The sequence below is a fragment of the Somniosus microcephalus genome, chromosome 2 (genome assembly GCF_052327205.1).
Source record: "Somniosus microcephalus isolate GS21.2 chromosome 2, FLI_Smic_1.0, whole genome shotgun sequence".
NCBI classification, from domain to species: Eukaryota; Metazoa; Chordata; class Chondrichthyes; order Squaliformes; family Somniosidae; genus Somniosus; species Somniosus microcephalus.
The window spans coordinates 377,037,208-377,062,131 of record NC_140988.1 but is presented as its reverse complement, the minus strand read 5'-3'; the positions used below and the strand labels follow the sequence as shown (position 1 = coordinate 377,062,131).

The 24,924-nt window shown below is 48.7% G+C and overlaps 1 protein-coding gene across 2 annotated transcripts in view; it reads right to left on the bottom strand.

Annotated features, from left to right (window-relative positions):
• LOC147123782 (exocyst complex component 6B-like) overlaps positions 1 to 24,924 on the bottom strand; it is an 860,046-nt gene that overhangs the window by 391,017 nt on the left and 444,105 nt on the right. For both annotated transcript variants that reach the window (XM_085975948.1, XM_085975954.1), the window contains 4 exons: positions 7,212 to 7,295; positions 6,986 to 7,032; positions 4,398 to 4,518; positions 1,261 to 1,332 (listed from right to left, as the gene is read on the bottom strand). In XM_085975948.1, the coding sequence (XP_085832074.1) occupies positions 1,261 to 1,332; positions 4,398 to 4,518; positions 6,986 to 7,032; positions 7,212 to 7,295 (324 nt within the window). The remainder of the gene's footprint in view (positions 1 to 1,260; positions 1,333 to 4,397; positions 4,519 to 6,985; positions 7,033 to 7,211; positions 7,296 to 24,924) is intronic.

Sequence of the window (24,924 nt, the reverse complement as noted above, 5' to 3'; positions counted from 1 at the left end):
GTTTTGGGATCCCAGTCTCCTGTACTGTCTGATTTTCTCTGAGGCTTAGGAGAATGAGGGGAGATCTCACTGAAACGTGTAAAATTCTCAGAGGGCTTGACCGGTTAGATGCTGAGAAGCTGTTTCCCCTGGCTGGGGAATTCAATTGGCCCCATGTAATACATTGATACGTCTGCTGCTGAGCTGGGGGGGTGGGGGGCGGGGGGTGCGGTTGGGAGGAGGTGTCTTTGGAGGACAGCGTGACTGAGCAGTGGAGATGAGAGCACGGATCAATATTCTGGAGCTTTCCTTTGTTCTCTTTGGGGGTATTCTTACAGAACTTTCCCTCTGGGGTCCATGGGGGAAAAATTCAGTATCGCCCCGTTTGGGGCGCCATTATCGACCGTACGCAAAGTTTAGCACCTGGCGCTAATTATCGCCTCCGGCGGCAAACTTGGCTTTTATCGCCCCTGGAGGTGATTGGAGCGCTAAATCAGGCGCTTCACACCTCTCTTAAGGCGCTAAGGCCAAGGAGCGAGGCGCTACCTCAGAGCGTTGGCGAAGCAAGGAAGGGCAAATCAAAACCAACCTGCAAAGTGCTGCTCAGTACTCAAAACTCCTTCACACAGCGTTGAATCTCTCCGGAAGTCTCTCTCTCTCTCTCACAGAATGCGTGGTGCAAAAATGTCACCGACAAAAAAAGGCAGGAAGCGGTCGCCTTTAAATAGCGCTCCCCCAGTCCCTTTCTGACAGCAAAACGTTCCCCTCAACCTGTCGTTGCTAGCGGCAGGCGGTAAGGCAGGGGGCACCACTCAATATCCGGTCCAGGGAGCTAACGGGATGTTGTGCACTCGACTGACGTCACGATCTGCCGGCGCAGGAGATCGTGGCGGTAGTGTTTAGCGCCGCCGCAAAATGTCTCGTTAATTTCGCGAGCGGTGCAAACATCGCCGCGCCCGGGCACTAGTTGCTTTGCGCCCCAATTGGCGCCCTCTTAAGGCGCTAACGGGAGGCGCAAGCAACTGAATTTTTCCCCCCATGAGTCTGTGATAGGATAGAGTGTACATGGGCTATGGAAGGAGATTAAATGTGTGAAGGGAGCACATGATAGTGGAGAGCATACCTGGCCCATGGAATGACAGTGCTCTCTGGGCTCAATGGTCGTTTCTCATTTCAACCCTTACATTTTTATATATTCACTCGACCCTGTTAAACACCACTCGTCTCGGTTACACGCAAGGCTGTTCCAAAGTCCAGCGATGGAAAACTTCCATCAGTTACCTGCAGAGTGTCCGCAAAGAGTACCAGAAGATTCTTCAAATCCAGGACCAAGTTCGGGTCAGAGCAGTATGACTGAAGGTGAGGAAGAAAAATAGGAGAGGAGTTTAAATCCAGCCAACTTCAAAATGCACGACAACATATCCAACTTTTTGACTAACCTATTCCCATTTTACTGTATGACTGGGGCATGTCCTATGTTGAGGTTCTTAATCTTCACAGTATTAGAAAGAAAGGAGACAGAATTTGCATTTCCAAAGCACCTTTCATGACACAGAAGATAGGAGCAGGAGTCGGCCATTCGGCCCCTCGAGCCTGCTCCGCCATTCAATGAGATCATGGCTGATGATCCAAATTCAGTACCCTGTCCCTGCTTTCTCCCCATATCCCTTGATCCCTTTAGCCTTAAGAAATATATCCAACTCCTTCTTGACCTCAAGACGTCACAAAGCACTTCACAGCCAATGAAGTAATTTTTGAATTGTGAGCACTGCTGTAATGTAGGAAATATAGTCAAGTCAAGATTAACTGTGGCGCCTCCTTCTCTGACTCATTCTTTCCCCGAACCTCAAAATTATGGACCTCTTCACCTCCCTCAGTTTTGTGTTGATTTTTAAACTCAAACTGAGCATCATTTAATTCCCCCCATGGCCTTGCCCTTCCCTATCTCAGTAACCCCCTCTAACCTCACAACCTTCCCCCTGAACTCTCTGCTTCTCTGACTCCAATCCTCTTGTGCCTCTCACCTCCCTTCGTCCTAACCCTGGCGGCCATGCTTTAACCCACCTGTATCCCACCCTCTGGAATTCCCTTCTTAGACCTCTACATCTCTCGCTCCTTCTTACAAACCCAACATTTGGACCAAGTTGGTGGTCACCTTTCCTAATGTCTCCTTCTTGGGCTTGCCGTTAATTTTTCTTCCCATACGCCTCTGTGAATGCCCCCCCCCCGCCCCACGAGATGTTTCTCTACGTGAAGGGCACTATACAACTGCAAACTGTACCGTCCTGTAGTGTGGATTTCGGCCTTCACCACAGCTTCTTACTAAAAAATAAAACTGGCTAGGGAGCAGCATCAGAGGCTTGGGCAGGTGTCACAGAGAGCGCGATCAGCTGGATAACAGTGTATGGGACAGTAAAAGAAAAGACTTGCATTTATATAGCACCTTCCACAACCTCAGGAGGTCCCAAAGCGCTTTACAGCCAGCGAAGTACTTTTTTGAAGTGTAGTCACTGTTGTAATGTAGGAAACATGGCGGCCAATTTACGCATGGCAAGATCCCACAAACAACAATGCGATAATGACCAGATAATCTGTTAATTAGTGATGTTAGTTGAGGAATAAATATTGGGCCAGGACATCGAGGATAACTCCCCTGCTCTTCTTCGGAATAGTGCCCCAGGATCTTTTATGGCCTACTTGGAGGGCAGACGGTTTAATGTCTCATCCGCAAGACGGCACCTCAGACAGTTCAGCGCCCCCTCAGCACTGCACTGACAGTGTCAACCTAGAACTGAGAAGAGTAGTCTGGTCGAGGGAGATTATGAATCTGAGGAAAGATACAAGGGGGTGTAACACCTCAGGGGACACCTAATCTACCCTAGAGGATTTGCAGCCAAGCTTGGTCCTGCCTTCTCCTGACGTCACTTTACAGTAGGGGTCACTGAGAGAGGTCAGGAGAAGGGGGTGATCTTCCCCCTCCCTGATCTTCCAGTCTGTGTGGCTTGCTTTTAAATATTTGAAGGGAAAAAAAATTGCTGGGCTATGGGGAAAGAGCGGGTGTGTGGGACTATTTGGATAGCTCTAACAAAGAGCTGGCACATAATTTCCACACTTTTGTACTCTGCACCTCTATTCATGAAGTCCAGGATCCGGTAAGCCTCCTGAAGTCTGTCACTATCCTCCTCACTGTTCACTATACTTTCAAGTTTTGTGTCATCTGCAAATTTTGAAATTGTGCCCTGCACACCCAAGTCCAAGTCATTAATATATGTCAAGAAAAGCAGTGGTCCTAGAACCGACCCCTGAGGAACACCACTGTATGCCTTCCTCCAGTCTGAAAAACAACTGTTCACCACTACTCTCTGTTTCCTGTCACTTAGCCAATTTTGTATCCATGCTGCTACTGTCCCTTTTATTCCATGAACTTCAACTTTGCTGGCAAGCCTATTATGTGGCACTTTGTCGAACGCCTTTTGGAAATCCATGTACACTACGTCAACTGCATTACCCTCATCAACCCTCTCTGTTACTTCATCAAAGAACTCAATCAAGTTAGTTAAACACGATTTGCCTTTAACAATAGGTAGGTTTCAAGGAAAAGAAACAGAAGAAAGACTTTCATTTATATCGCACCTTTCACAACCTCAGAACATCCCAAAGTGCTTTACAGCCAATGAAGTACTTCTGAAGTGTAGTCACAGTTGTAATGTGGGAAACGCGGCAGCCAACTTGTGCACAGCAAGCTCCCACAAACAGCAATGTAATAATGATAACAGATAATCTGGTTTTGTTGTGATGTTGAGGGATAAATATTGCTCAGGACACCAGGTGATAACACCCCTGCTCTTCTTTGAAATAGTGCCATGGGATCTTTTACATCTCACCGAAAGACGGCACCTCCAACAGTGCAGCCCTCCCTCAGCACTGCCCTGGGAATGTCAGCCTAGATTTTTGTGCTCAAGTCTCTGGAGCGGGACTTGAACCCATAACCTTCTGACTCAGAGGCGAGTGTGCTACCCACTGAGCCACAGCTGAGGAGGCTTTTGAAGGTGGGGGGAGAGGTAGCGAGTCGGGCAGGTTTAGCGAGACAGAGTTCCAGAGTGTGGGGCGTCCAGTGTCTAAGGGCCGTGCCACTAACGGAGCCAGGAGAGAGTCACAATGGCAGCATGGGGAGAGTGGAGGGCACACATTGGCTCACACGGCGAGAGATGACGGCGGGGGACACGGGTTCCTCATCAATTTTTACAAATTCCACAACTGGAACAGAGCAGAAACACAATGTTTTTTTAAAATTTATAATCAGCACTGAACTATATTCTATTACTATGTTTATTAACATCTTGCAATATAAGCAGTGCTTTGAAACAACTAAAGGAGATGGAGTGGGGGAGGAGGGCAGATTTCGCAGTCTTACTTACTGAATGAGTCCTGAGTGCCGACATGGTTTTAGATACAGCTAACTCCCACAGTTGATCAATGTACGCTCTGTTCACCAGACCCTGGGTGGTGTGCAATATGTGGTCTTCAACTACAAAAAAACTGAAGGGGAGAATCGGAAAAGGTCAGAATCGGACACCGAGCCGGTCAGTAAAACACACGCACGCACAGTAAAAATGCACCCTCGATTGCAACAGATACTGCAGGCGGATTCAAGGCAGGATCGTATCGCGGTGCGGGGTATTACTGAACCCCTCGATTTCTGATTTGCCTGTCAATCACCCGCGCTCACACTTAGCTGAGGTGTTAGCTGCTCAGGGTCAGGAGCGCGACTGTGCAGGATTTTTTTTTAAATTAAATGTTTAATTGCTTTTTGCAATCACCGTGGGGGAGAAATATCAGTTCTGGGAAGAGCTGAACATTTCCACGGGCTCTGTGTGTTTCACCGTGTCGGCAGCCATGGCAACACAATGGGGAGAGGATGGAAAGAGATAAAGGGGGGAAAAAGGAGAGGGTGGAAGGAGAGGGAAAAGAGGGTGACATGGGGACAGAGAGGGTGAGATCAGGGGGAAGAGAGGGTGAGATCAGGGGGAAGAGAGGGTGAGATCAGGGGGAAGAGAGGGTGAGATCAGGGGGAAGAGAGGGTGAGATCAGGGGGAAGAGTGGGTGAGATCAGGGGGAAAAGAGGGCGAGATCAGGGGGAAGAGAGGGTGAGATGGGGACAGAGAGGGTGAGATCAGGGGGAAGAGAGGGTGAGATCAGGGGGAAGAGAGGGTGAGATCAGGGGGAAGAGAGGGTGAGATCAGGGGGAAGAGAGGGTGAGATCAGGGGGAAGAGTGGGTGAGATCAGGGGGAAGAGAGGGTGAGATCAGGGGGAAGAGAGGGTGAGATCAGGGGGAAGAGAGGGTGAGATCAGGGGGAAGAGAGGGTGAGATCAGGGGGAAGAGAGGGTGAGATCAGGGGGAAGAGAGGGTGAGATCAGGGGGAAGAGAGGGTGAGATCAGGGGGAAGAGAGGGTGAGATCAGGGGGAAGAGAGGGTGAGATCAGGGGGAAGAGAGGGTGAGATCAGGGGGAAGAGAGGGTGAGATCAGGGGGAAGAGTGGGTGAGATCAGGGGGAAGAGAGGGTGAGATCAGGGGGAAGAGAGGGTGAGATCAGGGGGAAGAGAGGGTGAGATCAGGGGGAAGAGAGGGTGAGATCAGGGGGAAGAGAGGGTGAGATGGGGACAGAGAGGGTGAGATCAGGGGGAAGAGAGGGTGAGATCAGGGGGACAGAGCGGGTGAGATCAGGGGGAAGAGGGGGTGAGATCAGGGGAAGAGAGGGTGAGATCAGGGGGACAGAGCGGGTGAGATCAGGGGGAAAAGAGGGCGAGATCAGGGAGAAGAGAGGGTGAGATCAGGGGAAGAGAGGGTGAGATCAGGGGGAAGAGGGTGAGATGGGGACAGAGAGGGTGAGATGGGGAGAGAGGGGCCAAGAAGAGAGAGGGTGAGATGAGGAGAGAGGAGCCCCAGATGAAGAGAGGGGCCCCAGATGAGGAGAGGGGCGCCCAGATGAGGAGAGAGATGCCCAGATGAGGAGAGAGGGTCCCCAGATGAGGAGAGAGGGGCCCAGATGAGGAGAGAGGGGCCAAGATGAGGAGAGAGGGGCCAAGATGAGGAGAGAGGGGCCCAGATGAGGAGAGAGGGGCCCAGATGAGGAGAGAGGGGCCAAGATGAGGAGAGAGGGGCCAAGATGAGGAGAGAGGGGCCCAGATGAGGAGAGAGATGCCCAGATGAGGAGAGAGGGGCCCCAGATGAGGAGACGGGGCCCAGATGAGGAGACGGGCCCAGATGAGGAGAGAGGGGCCCCAGATGAGGAGAGATGGGCCCCAGATGAGGAGACGGGGCCCCAGATGAGGAGACGGGGCCCCAGATGAGGAGAGAGGGCCCCAGATGAGGAGAGAGGGGCCCCAGATGAGGAGAGAGGGCCCCAGATGAGGAGAGAGGGGCCCCAGATGAGGAGAGAGGGGCCCGAGATGAGGAGAGAGGGGCCCAGATGAGGAGAGAGGGGCCCCAGATGAGGAGAGAGGGCCCCAGATGAGGAGAGAGGGCCCCCAGATGAGGAGAGAGGGGCCCCAGATGAGGAGAGAAGGGCCCAGATGAGGAGAGAGGGGCCAAGATGAGGAGAGAGGGGCCCAGATGAGGAGAGAGGGGCCCAGATGAGGAGAGAGGGGCCCGATCAATGTTCTCGTTCAGCTGCGCGGTCATCTGCAAGGTCCCGCACAGGCTGCAGTGCAGCTTATGGGGGACGTTGGCCAGGATGGGGAGAGAGAGCTTGCAAGCGAGGGGGAGAGAGCATGTGAAGGTGAGGGAGAGTGGGAGAGAGGGAGAGTCACAGAGAGAAAGAGACGAGATGGAGCAGGCACAAGAGAAGGACCCGCGGTGGAAAAACGTCCTGGTGGCAAAAATACTCTCATCAAAAAAATAAATCAACACAATCCGTTCACTAACGAACCGCACTCCAGAATGCAAATAACGAGAACATAGCACCAGCAGAACCTTTCTCTTTTGCATGAAAAACATACACTCACCCTACAATTTGATTAAAATACCTCCTGTAGCCATCTAATGTTTCATGCTGCAACAAGACAAGCATTTTGAGTTAGGACAATAAAGGACTGCAAAAATAAAGAATAAAAAAAAAGGGTCATACACTGGCATGCTCAGTAATTCACGGCAAAAACAAAAAGGAATACTGTTTCATCAAGGTTAAAATGCTCTTTGGTTAATGGAAATGAAAGGGGAGATTATTCCTACCATGTTGGAAGGGGGCTGCAGGACTAAGCGAGCCTGTTTCTTTCTTTGTTTCCTGTAGTAGCTCTCAAATGTATCTTGGGCACCCTGGAGAAATGAAACAGAAGAAAAGGGGATGTGTGTTGGAGTCGGGAGCGCGTGAACACATTTTTTAAGGGCTGACAAAAGCAGATTTGTTGTCGAAAGCCAGACACCTTTAGCCGAGGCTCCCGTCCACACAATGGGCTTCCGGTTTAGACGGGAGCACCCCAATCTCCAGCAACCTCCTTCTCCTCAACCGCTGTATCCGGACTGCTCCCATTATCCGAGGCGCCCAATTACCTGACCTCCGTGAGTGGACAACTCCGCTCATCAACATCTGCCTTTGTGACTTTTTTTTTTTTAAAAGCTGGAAGCAAATATTCTCAGCGTTGGGGAAAGTTATACTGTAGAATGATACAGCACAGAAGGAGGCCATTAGGCCCATCGTGCCTGTGCCAGCTCTTTAAAAGAGCGATCGAATTAGTCCCACTCCCTCCTGCTCTTTCCCCATAGCCTGCAAATTTCTCCCCTTCAAGTATTTATCCAATTCCCTTTTGAAAGTTCCGATTGAATCTGCTCCCACCGCCCTTTCAGGCAGCGCATTCCAGATCACAACAACTCGCTGCGTAAAATAATTCTCCTCATCCCCCCCTCTGGTTTGGATATTACTGCTTGAGAGAGAGAGAGAGAGAGCGCACAAAGAGGAGCAATGAAGATAATTCAGGGTATCAACTATTACTTTCTGCGGAAAGATCAAAGAAGTTGGCCTTGTGTCCCTGGCAATTGGGGAGACTCTGAGGTGATTTAATTAAAGTTTTCAAGGTTAGGAAGGGAATTGGAAAAAAGCAATCGGGGGAAAATATTCACAGGTTTCAAATCGCAGTGGACACAAGTTCAAAATTAGGTTAGGAATAAGAAGGGAAGGCAGACTGAATAATTTCATCCAACAGGTAATGGAATTGCAAATAAATTATCACAGAAGGAACCGTATAAATGAATATAAATGAGTTCAAGAGTCAAGTAGAGAGAAGGGATTGAGGGATGTGTTGCAAGAGTGGGTAAGTTCTTTGGCAGCACCTCCCATACCCGCGACCTCTACCACCTGGAAGGACAAGGGCAGCAGGCGCATGGGAACGCCGCCGCCTCCAAGTCACACACCATCCTGACTTGGAAGTATATCACCGATCCTTCATCGTCGCTGGGTCAAAATCCTGGAACTCCCTCCCTAACAGCACTGTGGGAGCACCTTCACCACACGGACTGCAGCGGTTCAAGAAGGCGGCTCACCACCACCTTCTCAAGGGCAATTAGGGATGGACAATAAACGCACGACACCCACATCCTGTGAATGAATAATAAAAAAGTGGGGTTGAATCATAGAAATTTACGGCACAGGAGGAGGCCATTCGGCCCATCGTGTCTGTGCCGGCTGAAAAAGAGCCATCCAGCCTAATCCCACTTTCCAGCTCTTGGTCCGTAGCCCTGTAGGTTACGGCACTTCAGGGGCGTATCCAAGGACTTTTTAAATGTGATGAGGGTATCTGCCTCTACCACCCTTTCAGGCAGTGAGTTCCAGACCCCCACCACCCTCTGGGTGAAAAAAATTCTCCTCAACTCCCCTCTAATCCTTCTACCAATTACCTTAAATCTATGCCCCCTGATCATCGAGCTCTCTGCTGGGGGAAATAGGTCCTTCCTATCCACTCTATCTAGGCCCCTCATAATTTTATACACCTCAATCAAGTCTCCCCTCAGCCTCCTCTGTTCCAAAGAAAACAACCCCAGCCTATCCAATCTTTCCTCTAAGCTAAAAAACCAGAGGATACAGATTTAAGGTGATCTGCAGAAGATCCAAAGGCGACATGATGAAAAACTTTTTTACGCAGTGCGTGGTTGTGATCTGGAATGTACTGCCTGAAAGGGTGGTGGAGGCAGATTCACTTGTAGCTTTCAACAGGGAATTCGATAAGTACCTGAAGGAAAACATTTGCAGGGCTACAGGAAAAAGGGCGGGGGAGTGGGAGTAGCTGAAGTGCTCTTGCAGAGGGCCGGCACGGGCTCGACGAGCCGAATGGCCTCCTACTGTGCTGTAATGATTCTATGATGCTCCAGTCCTGGCAACATCCTCGTAAATCTCCTCTGTACCCTCTCTAGTGCAATCACATCTTTCCTGTAATGTGGTGACCAGAACTGCACGCAGTACTCTAGCTGTGGCCTAATTAGTGTTCTATACAGTTCAAGCGTAACCTCCCTGCTCTTGTATTCTACGCCTCAGATAATAAAGGCAAGTATCCCGTATGCCTTCTTAACCACCTTATCTACCTGTCCTGCGGCCTTCAGGGATCTGTGGACATGCACCCCAAGGCTCGTCTACACTTCTCAGTGTCCTACCATTTAATGTGTATTCCCTTGCCTTGTTAGCCCTCCCCAAATGCATTACCTCACACTTCTCCGGATTGAATTCCATTTCATTTGGGTTGAGGGATGTGTGGCAAGGGAAATAAACTGAGGTTAAGGGATGTGTTGTAAAGGTGGGGTTAATCTATCAAGAGAAGACAGGCGTGTGTTGGCCCAAATGTTCTTTTCCTGTTCTTAAAACTTCTCGTTCTAATGAACAGCAATACAGTAGCAGGGATTTCACTCGCAACCCCAGTGACACCATTCTGTGCCTTTAAAACATACAGCGTGCTCCACAAAAAGGGCACTATTTTTCGCAAGCAGATTTCCTGTTTCCATTCACTGCAAAGGGACAAACTATAGCCGGTTTTTACAAAAAAAAAACACAAACGAAACAAAAGGGGTTTTAAAGTCTAACTGACTCGGGACTGTGGCTGATTTTAATGAGAAGACCTTTTTCGCCACCGGCACAAAAACAACTATTTACAATTTTTGTTTTTGTTTAAAGTTTTAAATCGCTATAACCTTAAGTGGCTCCATAATCCCCTGACGTCTTAAGCTTGGAGTGCATGTTCTTTATCTGACTGGGCAGCCTCTTTGCCTTGCTGCTTGTATTAAGATCTCTCTGGGGGTGGGGCGGGGGCGGCGGGGGGTGTTGTGGGGGCGGGGGGCAATTTGTTCAGCCGCATCAATGGTGTTTGTGACGAGAGGAAACGGCGTCGCCGATAGCCGGGGAAATGAATGCAGTCTTGGCTCCTGCCGCTCAACAGCTTGCATTTATATAGCGCCTTTAATGTAGTAAACACGTCCCAAGGCACTTCACAGGTGCAATTATCAAATAAAATTTGACACCGAGCCACATAAGGAGATATTAGGGCAGAGCTTGGTCAAAGAAATAGGCTTTAAGGAGGATCTTAAAGTGGGAAATAGGGGGAAGGATGCAGAGAGGTTTAGGGAGGGAATTCCAGAGCTTAGGGCCCACAGCAGCAGAAGGCACGGTGGGCAATGAGTTAAAATCGGGGATGTGCAAGAGGCCAGAATTGGAGGAGGGCAGAGCTCTCGGAGGATTGTAGGGCTGGAGGAGGTTACAGAGATAGGGAGGATCCTGTGGGTGACTGATGAAGGTATGGGGGGGGGAATGGAGAAGCTGTTCATAGAATCTTACAGCACAGGAGGCGGCCATTCGGCCTATTTTCCCCGTGCCGTGCCCCGCCCCCCTGATCTTTCCCCAAAGCCTTGCAAACTTCTCCTTTTCAAGTTTCTATCCAATTCCCTTACAAAAACTATTATTGAATCTGCTTCCCCCACCCTTTCAGACAGTGCATTCCAGGTCGCAAAAACTCGCTGCATTAAAAATAAATTCTCCTCATCTCCGCTCTGGTACTTTTGCCAATTACCTTAAAGCTGTGTCCTCTGGTTACCGACTCGGTTTCTCCCTATTTACTCTATCAAAACTTTTGAACAGCTCAACTAAATCTCCACTTAACCTTCTCTGCTCTAAGGAGAACAACCCCAGCTTCTCCAGTCTCTCCACCGTTAGAGAGCAGGGGGGGAAAGAGATCTTGGGGAGGGGCAAAGAAGAAGGATTTCCTTTCCCTCTACCAACGCTCTCCCCCTTACCTCTTGACATGAATCAGTCATTCATGAAAGACTTATGAAATAATACTGAGCGGCCTACGGGTGGCGCCGTCCAGGGAGAGTATAAATACTCGGGCACGGGCCCAGCTTGCGCAGGACATTCTTTAACAGGAACTAGTGAAGGACACAACTAGACCTCCATGTTGAAAACCAGTTGATTAAAGCTTTGTTTAACGCTTAGACCAAGTGCCTAGTAGTTTTCTTACGTCGCCTCTCCTGTTGTGAAGGCAGGGTCTTGTGGCAACAATACCTTGCCAAGCAGCTTACCCAACTTTCACTTGTGATCCTGGACAACCCGCGTTAATTCCCCTCTCAATTTCAAGCCAACTGTTTAATGGGTTACGTATCAGCTTGGTTACGATTCACAGCTCCGAGTCAGGATTCAAGCCCCACTTCAGAACTTGAGCATGTAATCTAGGTTAGCGCGCCAGCCCAGTACTGAGGGAGCGTGCTGCAATTTGTTAGAAAATGCCGTCTTTCAAAATGAGACGTTAGACTTGGGTCCCGTTTGCCTGTTCTGGTGGGTGCTAATGATCCCATGGCACTATTCGAAGAAGAGCAGGGAGTTCTCCTGGTGTCCTGTGTCAACATTCCTCTCTCAATCAACAAAACCAAAAAAACATATTAATTGGTCTTTCATCTCATTACTGCTTGTGGGATCTTGCTGGATTTTCCTGCAGAAGTGACTACACTTCAAAGTAATTAACTGTCCATGAAGAGCTTTGAGGCCTCAGAACATGCTACATAAATTCTGATGGAGTTCCGATGAAGGGTCATCGACCTGAAACGTTAACTCTGTTTCTCTCTCCACAGATGCTGCCTGACCTGCTGAGTATTTCCAGCATTTTCTGTTTTTACGACATAAATTCTAATCTTCCTTTCCAAATGAAGAGACATCTGTAGTACTTTACAGTGTGCTATTAGAAATGCCATTCCTCAGGAGAGAGAATGACGCATACAGCAAATCCCTTTGAAGGTCCAGGTAGCGTTTGTTTCGAAGAGGGATTACAATAGGTCATGGTGTTAATGCAAGGTGATCATTTGCCACCCGTAATGAGTGATGTTTGGCGGATACTGTTGTGTATGTACCTTTAAGAGAATAACTGGTCTCAGACTGCAGTACCGGCAGTGACCACCCCTGTATAAAAGGCGCTAGTAAGCCACTGTAGTTTCAGTTTCCCGATTGACTTCATTCAGTAAAGACCTGTTTTGTTCAACTCCTGCTGTCCATGTCTCAATCATACACGGACATAATAGATATGTGCAGCACAGGGTCCATCACCATTCATTTCCACGGGCGTTCTCCCAATCGTCACTTTGGTGGAACGTTCACGCAAAACCTGGAGAAACGACGCCATTTCTCCGGGGAGTATCCACAGGTCTCCCAATTAAGTTGCAGCGGGCAAGCGGGAGAATTCCGGCGGAAATTCTATCCCATCTTCTGTACAGTAAGTCCCTTCACAAGTGGTGTTGGTGGGATTTGATTTTTTTTATTCGTTTATTTTTTTTAAAATTTGTTTATGGGATGTGGGCGTCGCCGGCAAGGCCAGCATTTATTGCCCATCCCTAGTTGCCCCTTGAGAAGGTGGTGGTGAGCCGCCTCCTTGAACCGCTGCAGTCCGTGTGGTGGAGGTGCTCCCACAGTGCTGCTAGGTAAGGAGTTCCAGGATTTTGACCCAGCGACGATGAAGGAACGGCCGATATACTTCTAAGTCAGGATGGTGTGTGACTTGGAGGGGAACTTGGAGGTGGTGGTGTTCCCATGCACCTGCTGCCCTTGTCCTTCCAGGTGGAAGAGGTCACGGGTTTGGGGGGGTGCTGCCGAAGAAGCCTTGGCGAGTTGCTGCAGTGCATCTTGTAGATGGTACACACTGCAGCCACAGTGCGCTGGTTACGTGGGAGCAATGCTAATTGAGATCAACGATGAAGACAATGCCAAAGGGTGAAAAGAATGGGAGAGAAGACAAAGTAAAAGAGGACGAAGTGACAGCAATGATAGGAGGCGGGGAAGGCCACGGGGAGGTGGGTGAGGAGCTCCGCTGTTTTGAGGAGCTGGGAAGGAACGAGTTGGAGTTAGGAGATGAGTCTTGATTTCAACACAGCGAGGATGCCAGGACTGGAGGTGGAAGTGTGTGCGAAACAGGGGCTTTGGAATACAGGAGGAATGAAAGAAGGAAGCTAAGAGGAGCACTGACCATAGCAGCATTGAGTGAATAGAAAGAAAGCTGGATTTGGAAGCGATGGGGAGTCGGGTCGTAGAACAGCGCCAGGCTTTACCAGCTCAGGCTCGGATGCCTGGCGCCGGCTTTTGAGCCCACAGCCTGGCCAGCACGGAAAGGAGAATTCTTTAAGACTCGGGGGTTTGTGACATAGCAGTTTAGCTATTTAGCTCATTGCAGCTTAGAGGCAAGGAACAAAATCTCTTTAACAAAACTAATAAGGTCAGCACTCGCAGCATTTTCACAACATAATCACATGCTAAGAAAACAAGTGTTGTAACGACCTGAAAAGCTAAAAGCGTGATTGACATAATGTTGGAAGATCAGAGTTCCCTGGCAATCCCTGAATGTTGGATTGACGGCGTCTTGTTATATTCCGTATTGAGCACATTGTGCCTACTGGATATCTTTCAGTGCACCCTGAATTCTGCCAAGTTATGCTCTAGAATTTCTAAGCAGACAGCACATCAACTGCAAACCCTATATTTATACGCCATATTAATGTAACTGTAGTGATCGCCATTTGTACGCAAGGGGTTCTGTCAGTTTTGTGACCGTGGACAGGATGGCCTGTGGGTAGCGCATCGAGCTAGTTAGTGGAAGAAGTAATAGCCTCTGTAATAATTTTTTAAGTGGTTTCTTTATTGAGCGGATCTGGTTTCAAACGGTTGCATCATCCTGGTGCACAGGAGCTGACCACAGCATTCCACACGGGGGGCGGGGGGGAACAACAGCTTCACAAACCATTTAAATAGAACAAGTGCGGGGGGTGGGGGGGGGGGGGGCGAAAGGCGGACAGAACTCAGGGTCTGGGTTTTGTTCAAGTGAGCTGGATTCGTGCCCAGGCCAGAGCTGTGCCTATTCATGCTGATCCCATTTACTCTTCCCTGCTCTATCGTTCTTCCTATCGCCCCCTTTCTTAAAACTCGTCTTTGCTCCGCTGCCCTCATCATTTCCCCTCTCGCCCTCCCATGCCTTTCCGTCTCATGTACCAGCAACTCCTTCAATCCGTTCTCCTTGCTCTCTCAAATGTTTTTCCTTCTCGTGTTCTCTTTGGTCTCTCCCTCTCGTCTTCTCTTCAGTAGCGCTCCCCCCACATAGCCCCGGCCCTACCCAGCACAAACTCCCATAGTTTCATCGCCTGTTCTTCAATAATTCCAGTGCAGGAGTTCGTCTGCAATTTGCACCTCACGGTGAGCAGAGAATAAAACTGCGGAGCACAGCGCTGAATTCCAGCTGAACAGGGCGAGTGTCACAAGCACAGGACGATGCAATTCATTGATGCTTTAAACCAGCGTTGTCTTCGAATGTGCGGCAAACAGGAGAATAAAAGGATTTGCTCAGACTGTATTTAAGTCTCTTTCTTTTTGTTTCTTTTAAAGATTCACAGGTCTGCCATGATCTGATTGAATGAAAAGGTTTGGACGGTTCTCCTTGGAACAGAGAAGGTTAAGAGGTGACCTGATAGAGGTTTCCAAGATGGTGAGAGGTTTTGATAGAGTAGAGGGAGAAAAAAACTATTCCCTCTGGCGAGTGGGTCGATAACTAGAGGTCCTAGAGTGAAAATCATTGGCAAAGGATCTAGAGGGAGACGAGGAGAAATGCTTTCTTTCAGAGAGTTGTGGGGATCTGGAACGCTCGACCTGAACAGCTGGTGGAAGCTGATTCCAGCAATAACTTTCAAGGGAAGTTGGACGGGTTCTCGAGGATGAGGCACTGACAGGGTTACGGACAAAAAGCGGGGGAGTGGGACTGAGCACCACTGCTCTTTCACAGAGCCAGCACAGGCACGACGGGCCGAATGGCCTCATCCTGTGCTGTCAGGTTTCTGTGATTCCGTGAATGGCGGAAAAGGCTCAAGGGGCCGAATGGCCTTCCGCTTCTTTTCCTATGTTCCTAAACATAGATGAAGGAGTCAATTTGGCTCACCTCATCCAGGGGCAAAAAAAATAAAGCTTTAGTCCCCATCACTTCATCCGACTAAATGGATGGACGGTCTTTGCGTCGAGCCCGCTGGGGAGGCTATGTGGAGCAGCGGGCATTCCTCCCACCCCTCACTACCCTGGTTCACTATGGCCTCCAAGCTCACCCCTGACCAAGCCGTGACAGCAACATGCATTTACATAGCACCTTTAACGTACTAAAACGTCCCAAGGCGCTTCACAGGAGCGATTCTGAAACAATCTTTGACAGCGAGCTACATAAGGAGATATTAGGGCAGGTGCACAACAGCTTGGTCACAGAGGTAGGTTTTAAGGAGCGTCTTAAAGGAGGAAAGAGAGGCAGAGATGCCTGGAGAGGGAATTTTTTAAAAATTCATTCATGGGATGTGGGCGTCACTGGTAAGGCCGGCATTTATTGCCCATCCCTAATTGCCCTCGAGAAGGTGGTGGTGAGCAGCCTTCTTGAACCGCTGCAGTCCGTGTGGTGAAGGTGCTCCCACAGTGCTGTTAGGGAGGGAGTTCCAGGATTTTGACCCAGCGACGATGAAGGAACGGCCGATATACTTCTCAGGATGGTGTGTGACTTGGAGGGGAACTTGGGAGGTGGTGGTGTTCCCACGCGCCTGCTGCCCTTGTCCTTCTAGGTGGAAGAGGTCGCGGGTTTGGGAGGTGCTGCTGAAGAAGCCTTGGCGAGTTGTTACAGTGCATCTTGTAGCTGGTACACACTGCAGCCACGGTACGCCGGTGGTGAAGGAAGTGAATTAATTCCAGAGCTTAAAGCCCAGGCAGCTGAAGGCACGGCCGCCAATGGTGGAGCAATGAAAATCGGGGATGAGCACGAGGCCAGAATTGGAGGAGGGCAGATATCTCGGTGGGTTGGAGGAGGTTACAGAGATAGGGAGGCACATTCTATCATTTCACCAACGAGCTTACCTCTCAGCAAAGCAACTTTTTTATTGTTAAAATTGAAAGCAGGGAACTAGATCTCACCATGTTTCAGTTGGTGAGGGTAAAGGTGGGCTGGGTTCCCGGTATTCAGCAGCATCAAGTGTGGGACGGGCACAAGATGAGATCCGGCTATAATGCGCCCCCACCCCCCCTACACCCCACCTAACCCCCATTGGTTGATTAGCTTGCCGACACTATCGATGAGTACTTGGGTGAGGTAATAGCAGGCACTAGGCTTCCCTAGAAGTTTGTGCCAGCCTTAAGTAGAGGTGGGTAGAAAATGGGGGGTGGGGGTGGGGGGGAGACCAAGTGGGGAAAGCAGGCTCTTTAATGAATAATTACTAAGTGCGACTCCTCTTTAAGAACTGCTGTCCCACAGCACTACATAAACTCGAAGAACAAGTCTAACTTTTGTGATAAGGCTGCAACGGATATATTTTTGTTTCTCCTTTTCTTTTATTTACCAGACCTTTTAAAAAGAGAGATGCGGGGAGGTGGGTGGAGAGAGACTTATCAGCTTCGCTGTGTGGGACTTAATCATCTGTGAAACAGTCTCAATACAGTATTTTCTAGCCCGTCTGAGCTCCTTTTCTGTGCTGGCTCAACCTTTCCACCCTTTAAATTGGTCGAGAGATCATGATAAACTGCCAGTGAAGTGTCTAATTGTGATCTCAGTTACAGTGTCATTGTACCTTCAGCTGGTGTGCTGTGTAGGAGCTTGCATCCCCTTATTGTCCTCCCGCCAGGAATGAGCGTAAGCCTATCTCGTGCTATTGTGCCATTAACTCCCCTAGAATCCCCACGAGTTGACAATTTAATACAAAGTTCTTTTTGAGTGAAGGCTGAGATCTTTTTTTTTCTTTCTCTAGCTTTCTCTTTCTTTAAGTGTGGGTGTTGTTCAAAGTCCTTTTCAGACTTGATCTTATTCTGGGTTTAAAGGAACCCTTCCAAAAAAATAAATAAATACATAGGACTTGTTTCGACATTTTTCCTTCCATTGTCCGCTCTCTATTTGGAAAGCTCCGGTAAGCTTCTTTTCATCCCACGTGCGAGGGAAGATCAAGGAAAATCAATCAGAAAGCTTTTTCATAGGGTGCTCTTCATTTAACATATCAGTGTCATCTCTGTCCCCGTTAAAGGAAGAACAACATTTTGGGAGTAAGGGGTGGCGGAAGAGAAAGATTAATTTTTTTTAAATTTTGAGGAACTCCTCCATTTCATCAATTGGAATTTTAAAAAAATATAGAAAATATTAACATTCCTGGCTGGCAGTCCCAGCACCAGGAGGCTCAGGGGTTGCAGCTGCAATCCTCAGCAAAGCTGAGCTCCTCCGCTGGTGAAATCACTGAGCGACCGAGCGGCATCAAGGCCTTGCATTTATACAGCGCCTTTAATGCAGTAAAAACATCCCCAAGACGCTTCACAGCAGCGTGATCAGACTGAAAATTTGACACTGAGCCACGTAAGGAGAGATATTAGGGCAGGTGACAAGAGGTAGGTTTTAAGGAGCGTCTTAAAGGAGGAGAGAGAGAGGCGGAGAGGTTTAGGGAGGGATTTCCAGAGTTCAGGGCCTCGGCAGCTGAAGGCGCGGCCGCCGATGGTGGAGCGATTAAAAACGGGGATGCTTGCGGCCAGAATTAGAGGAATGCAGAGATCCCTGAGAGTTAAACATAGAAGATAGGAGCAGGAGTAGGCCATTCGGCCCTTCGAGCCTGCTCCGCCATTCAACGAGATCATGGCTGATCATCCAAACCCTAGCACCCAGTCCCTACACCGACAGCCATCCCACCCAAGCTCTATCCCCGTAACCCCATAACCCCACGTATTTAATCCCCCCTAACACTAAGGGCCAATTTTTTTATTTTTAAAATTTTTTTTTTTATCATGGCCAATCAACCTAACCTGCACATCTTTGGACTGTGGGAGGAAACCGGAGCACCCGGAGAAAACCCACGCAAACACGGGGAGAATGTGCAAACTCCACACAGACAGTCACCCGAGGCCGGATTTGAACCCGGGTCCCTGGCGCTGTCCCGGGTCCCCCGTGCTGCCCCAGTTGTGGGGCTGGAGGAGATTACAGAGATGGGGAGGGGCGAGGCCATGGAGGGGTTTGAAAACAAGGATGGGAATAAGCTGATTTTATAGTATGGCTGCAGACCGTACTTCAGAATCCCACAAATTTCCACAGTAAACCAACCCAATAATACAGTACTTGGTTAAAAGATGATCGGGCACAAACTTTTCTTCTGTTCTTTTCGACCTTGGTGCTTATCATAGTTCTGTACTCCATTCAGGCCAAAAATGAGACAGGTAAAGAGCTTGCATTCTTTAAGCGCCTCATCACACCGTCAGCACATCCCAACATGCTACAGATCCAATCAATTACTTTCGAAGTGCAGTCACACACGGCAGCCAATTTATACATAGCAAGATCCCACAAACAGCAAGTGAGAAGAATGGCCGGTTAACCTGTCTTTATTGATGTTTGTTGTGGGTTAAATGTTGGCCAGGACTCTGGAAAAACTCTCAGCTTGACTTCATAGATTGACGTAGGAGCAATGGAATCAGGAGGTGAGGCTTTAGTTTAATGTCTCGTCTGAAAGACAACACAAAACTCCTTCAGCTGCCTTGATGATGTACTGAGATTCTGAAGTGGGTCTGATCCCACAACCTTCTAGACTCGAGAGTTGAGCCAAGCTGAACACGAGCTAACTAAGTAAAGCGTGTAATGGTTCGTCCATGCAAAACTTGGGTTTTAAGTCTTTTCAACTGCAGGAGCAAGGGAACACCGAGGGAGTGTAGGAGGGAACGCCGAGGGAGTGTAGGAGGGAACGCCGAGGGAGTGTAGGAGGGATCGCCGAGGGAGTGTAGGAGGGAACGCCGAGGGAGTGTAGGAGGGAACGCCGAGGGAGTGTAGGAAGAGGGAACACTGAGGTGAGCTTTTCCAGTGTTTTGAGATCCTGGGAAGCAATGACGTAGAGTAGGTGGCTTTGCAATGAGTCTTGATGTGAACACAGTGAGGATGCACTGGAGAGGGTGCAGAGGAGATTTACGAGGATGTTGCCAGGAACGGAGAAATTTAGCTATGAGGAAAGATTGGATAGGCTGGTTTTTTTTCCCTTTGGAACAGAGGCGGTTGAGGGGAGATTTAATTCAGGTGTATAAAATTATGAGGGGCCCAGATAGAGTGGATAGGATGGACCTATTCCCTTAGCAGAGAGGTCAATAACCAGGAGCATAGATTTAAAGTCATTGGTAGAAGGATTAGAGGGATGTTGAGGAGAACTTTTTTCATCCAGAGGGTGGTGGGGGTCTGGAACTCACTGCCTGAAAGGGTGGGAGAGGCAGAAACTCTCATTGCATTTAAAAACGACTTGAATTTGCACCTGAAGTGCCGTAACCTGCAGGGCTACGGACCAAGAGCTGGAAAGTGGGATTAGGCTAGATGGCTCTTTTTCCGGCCGGCACAGACATGATGGGCCAAATGGCCTACATCTGTGCCATAAATTTCTATAATTCTATGCAGGGAGGAGGAATGGTACATAAAACTGAGCGTCTGGAGGAACGAGAGGGGAAATATCACAATGGTCCTCCTGGGGTCAAGCTACACTGTTGAGCTCAACGTGCTCATCACATCTTACCCAGATACGTGGCACTTTCTGGGTTGTTATGTTCTTTCTCACCACACGGTGCTGAACTGGTTAAGAACATAAGAATTAGGAGCAGGAGTAGGCCATTTGGCCCTTCAAGCCTGTTCCGCCATTCAATAAGGTCATGGCTGGTCTTCTACCTACAAACATAGACATAGAAGATAGGAGCAGGAGTAGGCCATTTGGCCCTTCAAGCCTGTTCCGCCATTCAATAAGGTCATGGCTGATCATCCAAATTCAGTACCCGGTCCCTGCTTTCTCCCCATACCCCTTGATCCCTTTAGCCTTAAGAAATATATCCAACTCCTTCTTGAATATATTTAATGTATTGGCCTCTACTGCCTTCTGTGGTAGAGCATTCCACAGGTTCACCACTCTCTGGGTGAAGAAATTCCTCCTCATTTCTGTCCTAAATGGCCTATCCCTTATCCTTAGACTGTGACCCCTGTTTCTGGACTCCCCAACCATCGGGAACATCCTTCCTGCATCTAGTCTGTCCAGTCCTGTCAGAATTTTATAAGTTTCAATGAGATCCCCTCTCATTCTTCTAAACTCCAGCGAGTACAAGCCCAATCAACCCAATCTCTCCTCATACGTCATTCCTGCCATCCCAGGTATCAGCCTGGTGAATCTTCGCTGCACTCCCTCCATGGCAAGAACATCCTTCCTCAGATAAGGCGACCAAAACTGCAGACAATACTCAAGATGTGGTCTCACCAAGGCCCTGTACAACTGCAGCGAGACATCCTTGTTCCTGTACTCAAACCCTCTCGCTACGAAGGCCAACATACCATTTGCCTTCTTAACAGCCTGCTGCACCTGCATGCTTACCTTCAGCGACTGGTGCACAAGGACACCCAGGTCTCGTTGCACTTCCCCTTCTCCGAATCTATTGCCATTCAGATAATAATCTGTCTTCCTGTTTTTGCCACCAAAGTGGATAATCTTACATTTATCCACGTTATATTGCATCTGCCATGCTTTTGCCCAATCACCCAACCTGTCCAAATCATCCTGTAGTTTCTCGGCATCCTCCTCACAGCACACACACCCACCCAGCTTTGTGTCGTCTGCAAATTTGGAGATATTACATCTAGTTCCCTTGTCTAGATCATTAATATATATTGTGAATAGCTGGGGTCCAAGGACCGATCCCTGCGGTACCCCACTAGTCACTGCCTTCCACTCGGAAAAAGAGCCGTTTATTCCAACTCATTGCTTCCTGTCTGCCAACCAGTTCTCTATCCAAGTCAATACCTTGCCCCCAATCCCATGTGCCTTAACTTTACACGCTAATCTCTTATGCGGGACCTTATCGAAAGCCTTCTGAAAGTCCAAATACACCACATCCACTGGTTCTCCCTTATCTATTTTACCAGTTACATCCTCAAAAAATTCCAGTAGATTAGTCAAGCACGATTTACCTTTTGTAAATCCATGTTGACTTTGACTGTACATCAACTCCACTTTCCTGCACTTTCCCCATATCCCTTGATTCCCTTAATATGCAAAAATCTATCAATCTCTGCCTTGAATATACTCAACGACTGAGCCTCCACAGCCCTCTGGGGCAGAGAATTCCAAAGGGTCACCACCCTCTGAGTGAAGACATTCCTCCTCATCTCAGTCCTAAATGGCCGACCCCTTATTCTGAGACTGTGACCCCTGGTTCTAGACTCCCCAGCCAGGGGAAACATCCTCCCTGCATCTACCCTGTCAAGTCCTGTAAGAATTTTGTATGTTTCAATGAGATCACCTCTCATTCTTCTAAACTCTAGAGAATATAGGCCTAGTCTACTCAATCTCTCCCCCATCCCAGGAACCAGTCTGGTGAACCTTTGTTGCACTCCCTCTATGGTAAGTATATCCTTCCATAGGTAAGGAGACCAAAACTGTACACAATACTCCAGGTGTGGTCTCACCAGGGCCCTATATTGGTTGTACTATCTGGGTTATTATGGTATTGATGTTTGGAGCATCCTTTTATCTTCTTACACCAGATGCCTGGCTTTGAGATCAAAGCAAGAGCAGCAGCAGCCACAAGGCCTTTCGCAAGTACTCTCTACCTTGTAACTGATCCAAAGCTTACATCTGCTGCGAAAATAGATTAAACCTGATAACCATGGATGATGATAAGGGAAACGTTCCAAATATTGTGTTTGTGATTCTGGGGGGGTCACTGATCACAGGCTTTGCAAACACATCCAACGCCAGAGTGCCGGCTCTGCTTACCAAGCGTACGAAAGTGAGTGTTAATGCTATACCAGTGATTACCTACAGAGTGCAAGAAAGTAGCCTGAAGGTAGCTTTGGGGCCAATGAAATTAAAATGATAGCACTTTCTTTTTTCTCCTCCTCTCCACTTGCTGGGAAACGGTTTCAGAGATGCCAGCTGCCTCTTGGTACTTCTCCCAATTGGCCATTCTCCATGTGTGAGCTTACACAGCGATTATTGCCACGCTATTCGATCCAGAATGAGGAGGGGGATTGCACCCAGTGTCCGCACTCACAACTTTCAAAGTCACTGGATCGCAAACAGGAACCAACAACGTGCAATTGTATAGCGCCTCCAAAGTAGAAAAAACACCCCAAGGAAGCGCAAGGGGAAAAAAAATGATGCAAATCCAAAGAAGACATCGCTGCAGGAGTTCCTCAGGGCAGTGTCCTAGGCCCAACCATCTTCCGCTGCTTCATCAATGACCTTCCCCCCAACATAAAGTGGGGATGTTCGCTGATGACTGTCCAGTTCCATTCACAACTCCTCAGATATTGAAGTAGTTCCATGCCCACATGCAGCAAGACCTGGACGACATTCAGGCTTGGGCTGATAAGTGGCAGGTAACATTTGAGTCACCTAAGTGCCAGTCAATGACCATCTCCAACAAGCGAGAGTCTAACCACCTCCCCTTGACATTAAACGGCATCACCATCGCCGAATCCCCCACCATCAACATCCTGGGGGTCACCATTGACCAGAAACTTAACTGGACCAGCGACATAAATACTGTGGCAACAAGAGCAGGTCAGAGGCTAGGTATTCTGTGGCGAGTGACTCACCTCCTGACTCCCCAAAGCCTTTCCACCATCTACAAGGCACAAGTAAGGAGTGTGATGGGATACTCTCCACTTGTCTAGATGAGTGCAGCTCCAACAACACTCAAGAAGCTCAACACCATCCAGGACAAAGCAGCCCGCTTGATTGGCACCCCATCCACCACCTTAAACATTCACTCCCTCCACCACCGGCGTACCGTGGCTGCAGTGTGTACCATCTACAAGATGCACTGCAGCAAAAGGCCAAGGCTTCTTCGGTAGCACCTCCCAAACCCGTGACCTCTAGAAGGACAAGGGCAGCCGTCACATGGGAACACCACCACCTCCAAGTTCCCCTCCAAGTCACACACCATCCTGACTTGGAAATATATCGTCATTCCTTCATCGCCGCTGGGTCAAAATCCTGGAACTCCCTCCCTAACAGCACTGTGGGAGTACCTTCACCACACGGGCTGCAGCGGTTCAAGAAGGCGGCTCACCACCACCTTCTCAAGGGCAATTAGGGATGGGCAATCATTGGTAGCCTTGCCAGCGACTCCCACATCCTGTGAATGAATGAATGAATAAAAGAAATACTATCCGGTGAATCATTAGGATGTGCATACATGACTGACCCAGTCACATAAGGGAATTGGAGAGACTCACTGAGACATCCATCAGTTCCAATAATACATGCATGGTCATGACATGTGCTAACTGGATGTGGGTGTATGACTGAACACAGCTCCACATTATGAAACCAACCTGAAGCACTAGCCTTCATTCTAAACTGTGATGTTTGTATCATAACACCACTGTATGCATCTCGAGCCGGACAACTGTGGTTATTCCATGGTATTCCTGACCAATATTTATAAAGAAATATTCTCTTTCTTTCAATATTTATCCCTCAACCAATATCACTCACAGATGATCTGGTCATTATCACGTTGCTATTTGTGGGAGCTTGCTGTGCGCAAATTGGCTGCTGCGTTTCCTGCATTACAACAGTGACTACACTTCGAAAAGTACTTCATTGGCTGTAAAGCACTTTGAGACGGCCTGATTGTGAGGCACTGGACAAGGTGCAAAAAAGATGATACTAGAACTGAGGGGTTATACCTATCAGGAAACAAAGAACAGGCTGGGTCTCTTTTCCCCAGAAAAGAGAAGGCTGAGGGGTGAGCTGATAGAGGTCTTTAGAATTATGAAGGGGTTTGATAGGGTAGACTTAGAGAAGATGTTTCCATTGTTGGGGAGTCCCAAACTAGGGGCCATAGGTATAAGATAGAGTAAAAAATAATTCAAGAGAAACTTCTTCACAGAGTGTGGTTAGAATGTGGAACTTGCTACCACAGAGTAGTTGTGGCAAATAGCATAGATACCCTCAAGGATCAATCCTTGGACCCCTCATATACTTGCTGTCCCTCAGCGACATCATCTGAAAACACGTCAGGTTCCACATGTACGCTACAACACCCAGCTCTACCTCACCACCACCTCTGTCGTCCCTGCATCTGTATGATTTGTCAGACTGCTTGACCGACTGAGCAGAAATTTCCTTCAACTAAATATTGTGAAGACCGAAGCCATTGTCTTCAGTCCCCGCCACAAACGCCGTTCCCTAGCCACCGACTCCGTCCCTCTCCCTGGCAACTGTCTCAGGCGGAACCAGACTGTTCGCAACATTGGTGTCGTATTTGACCCCCGGGGTGAGCTTCTGGCCACATGTCCGCTCCATTGCCAAGATCGTCGACTTCCACCTCAGCAACATCACCCGAGTCCGCCCCAGCCTCAGCTCATATGCTGCTGAAATTCTCACCCTGCCTTTGTTATCTCTAATCCTTGACTATTCCAACACTCTCCTG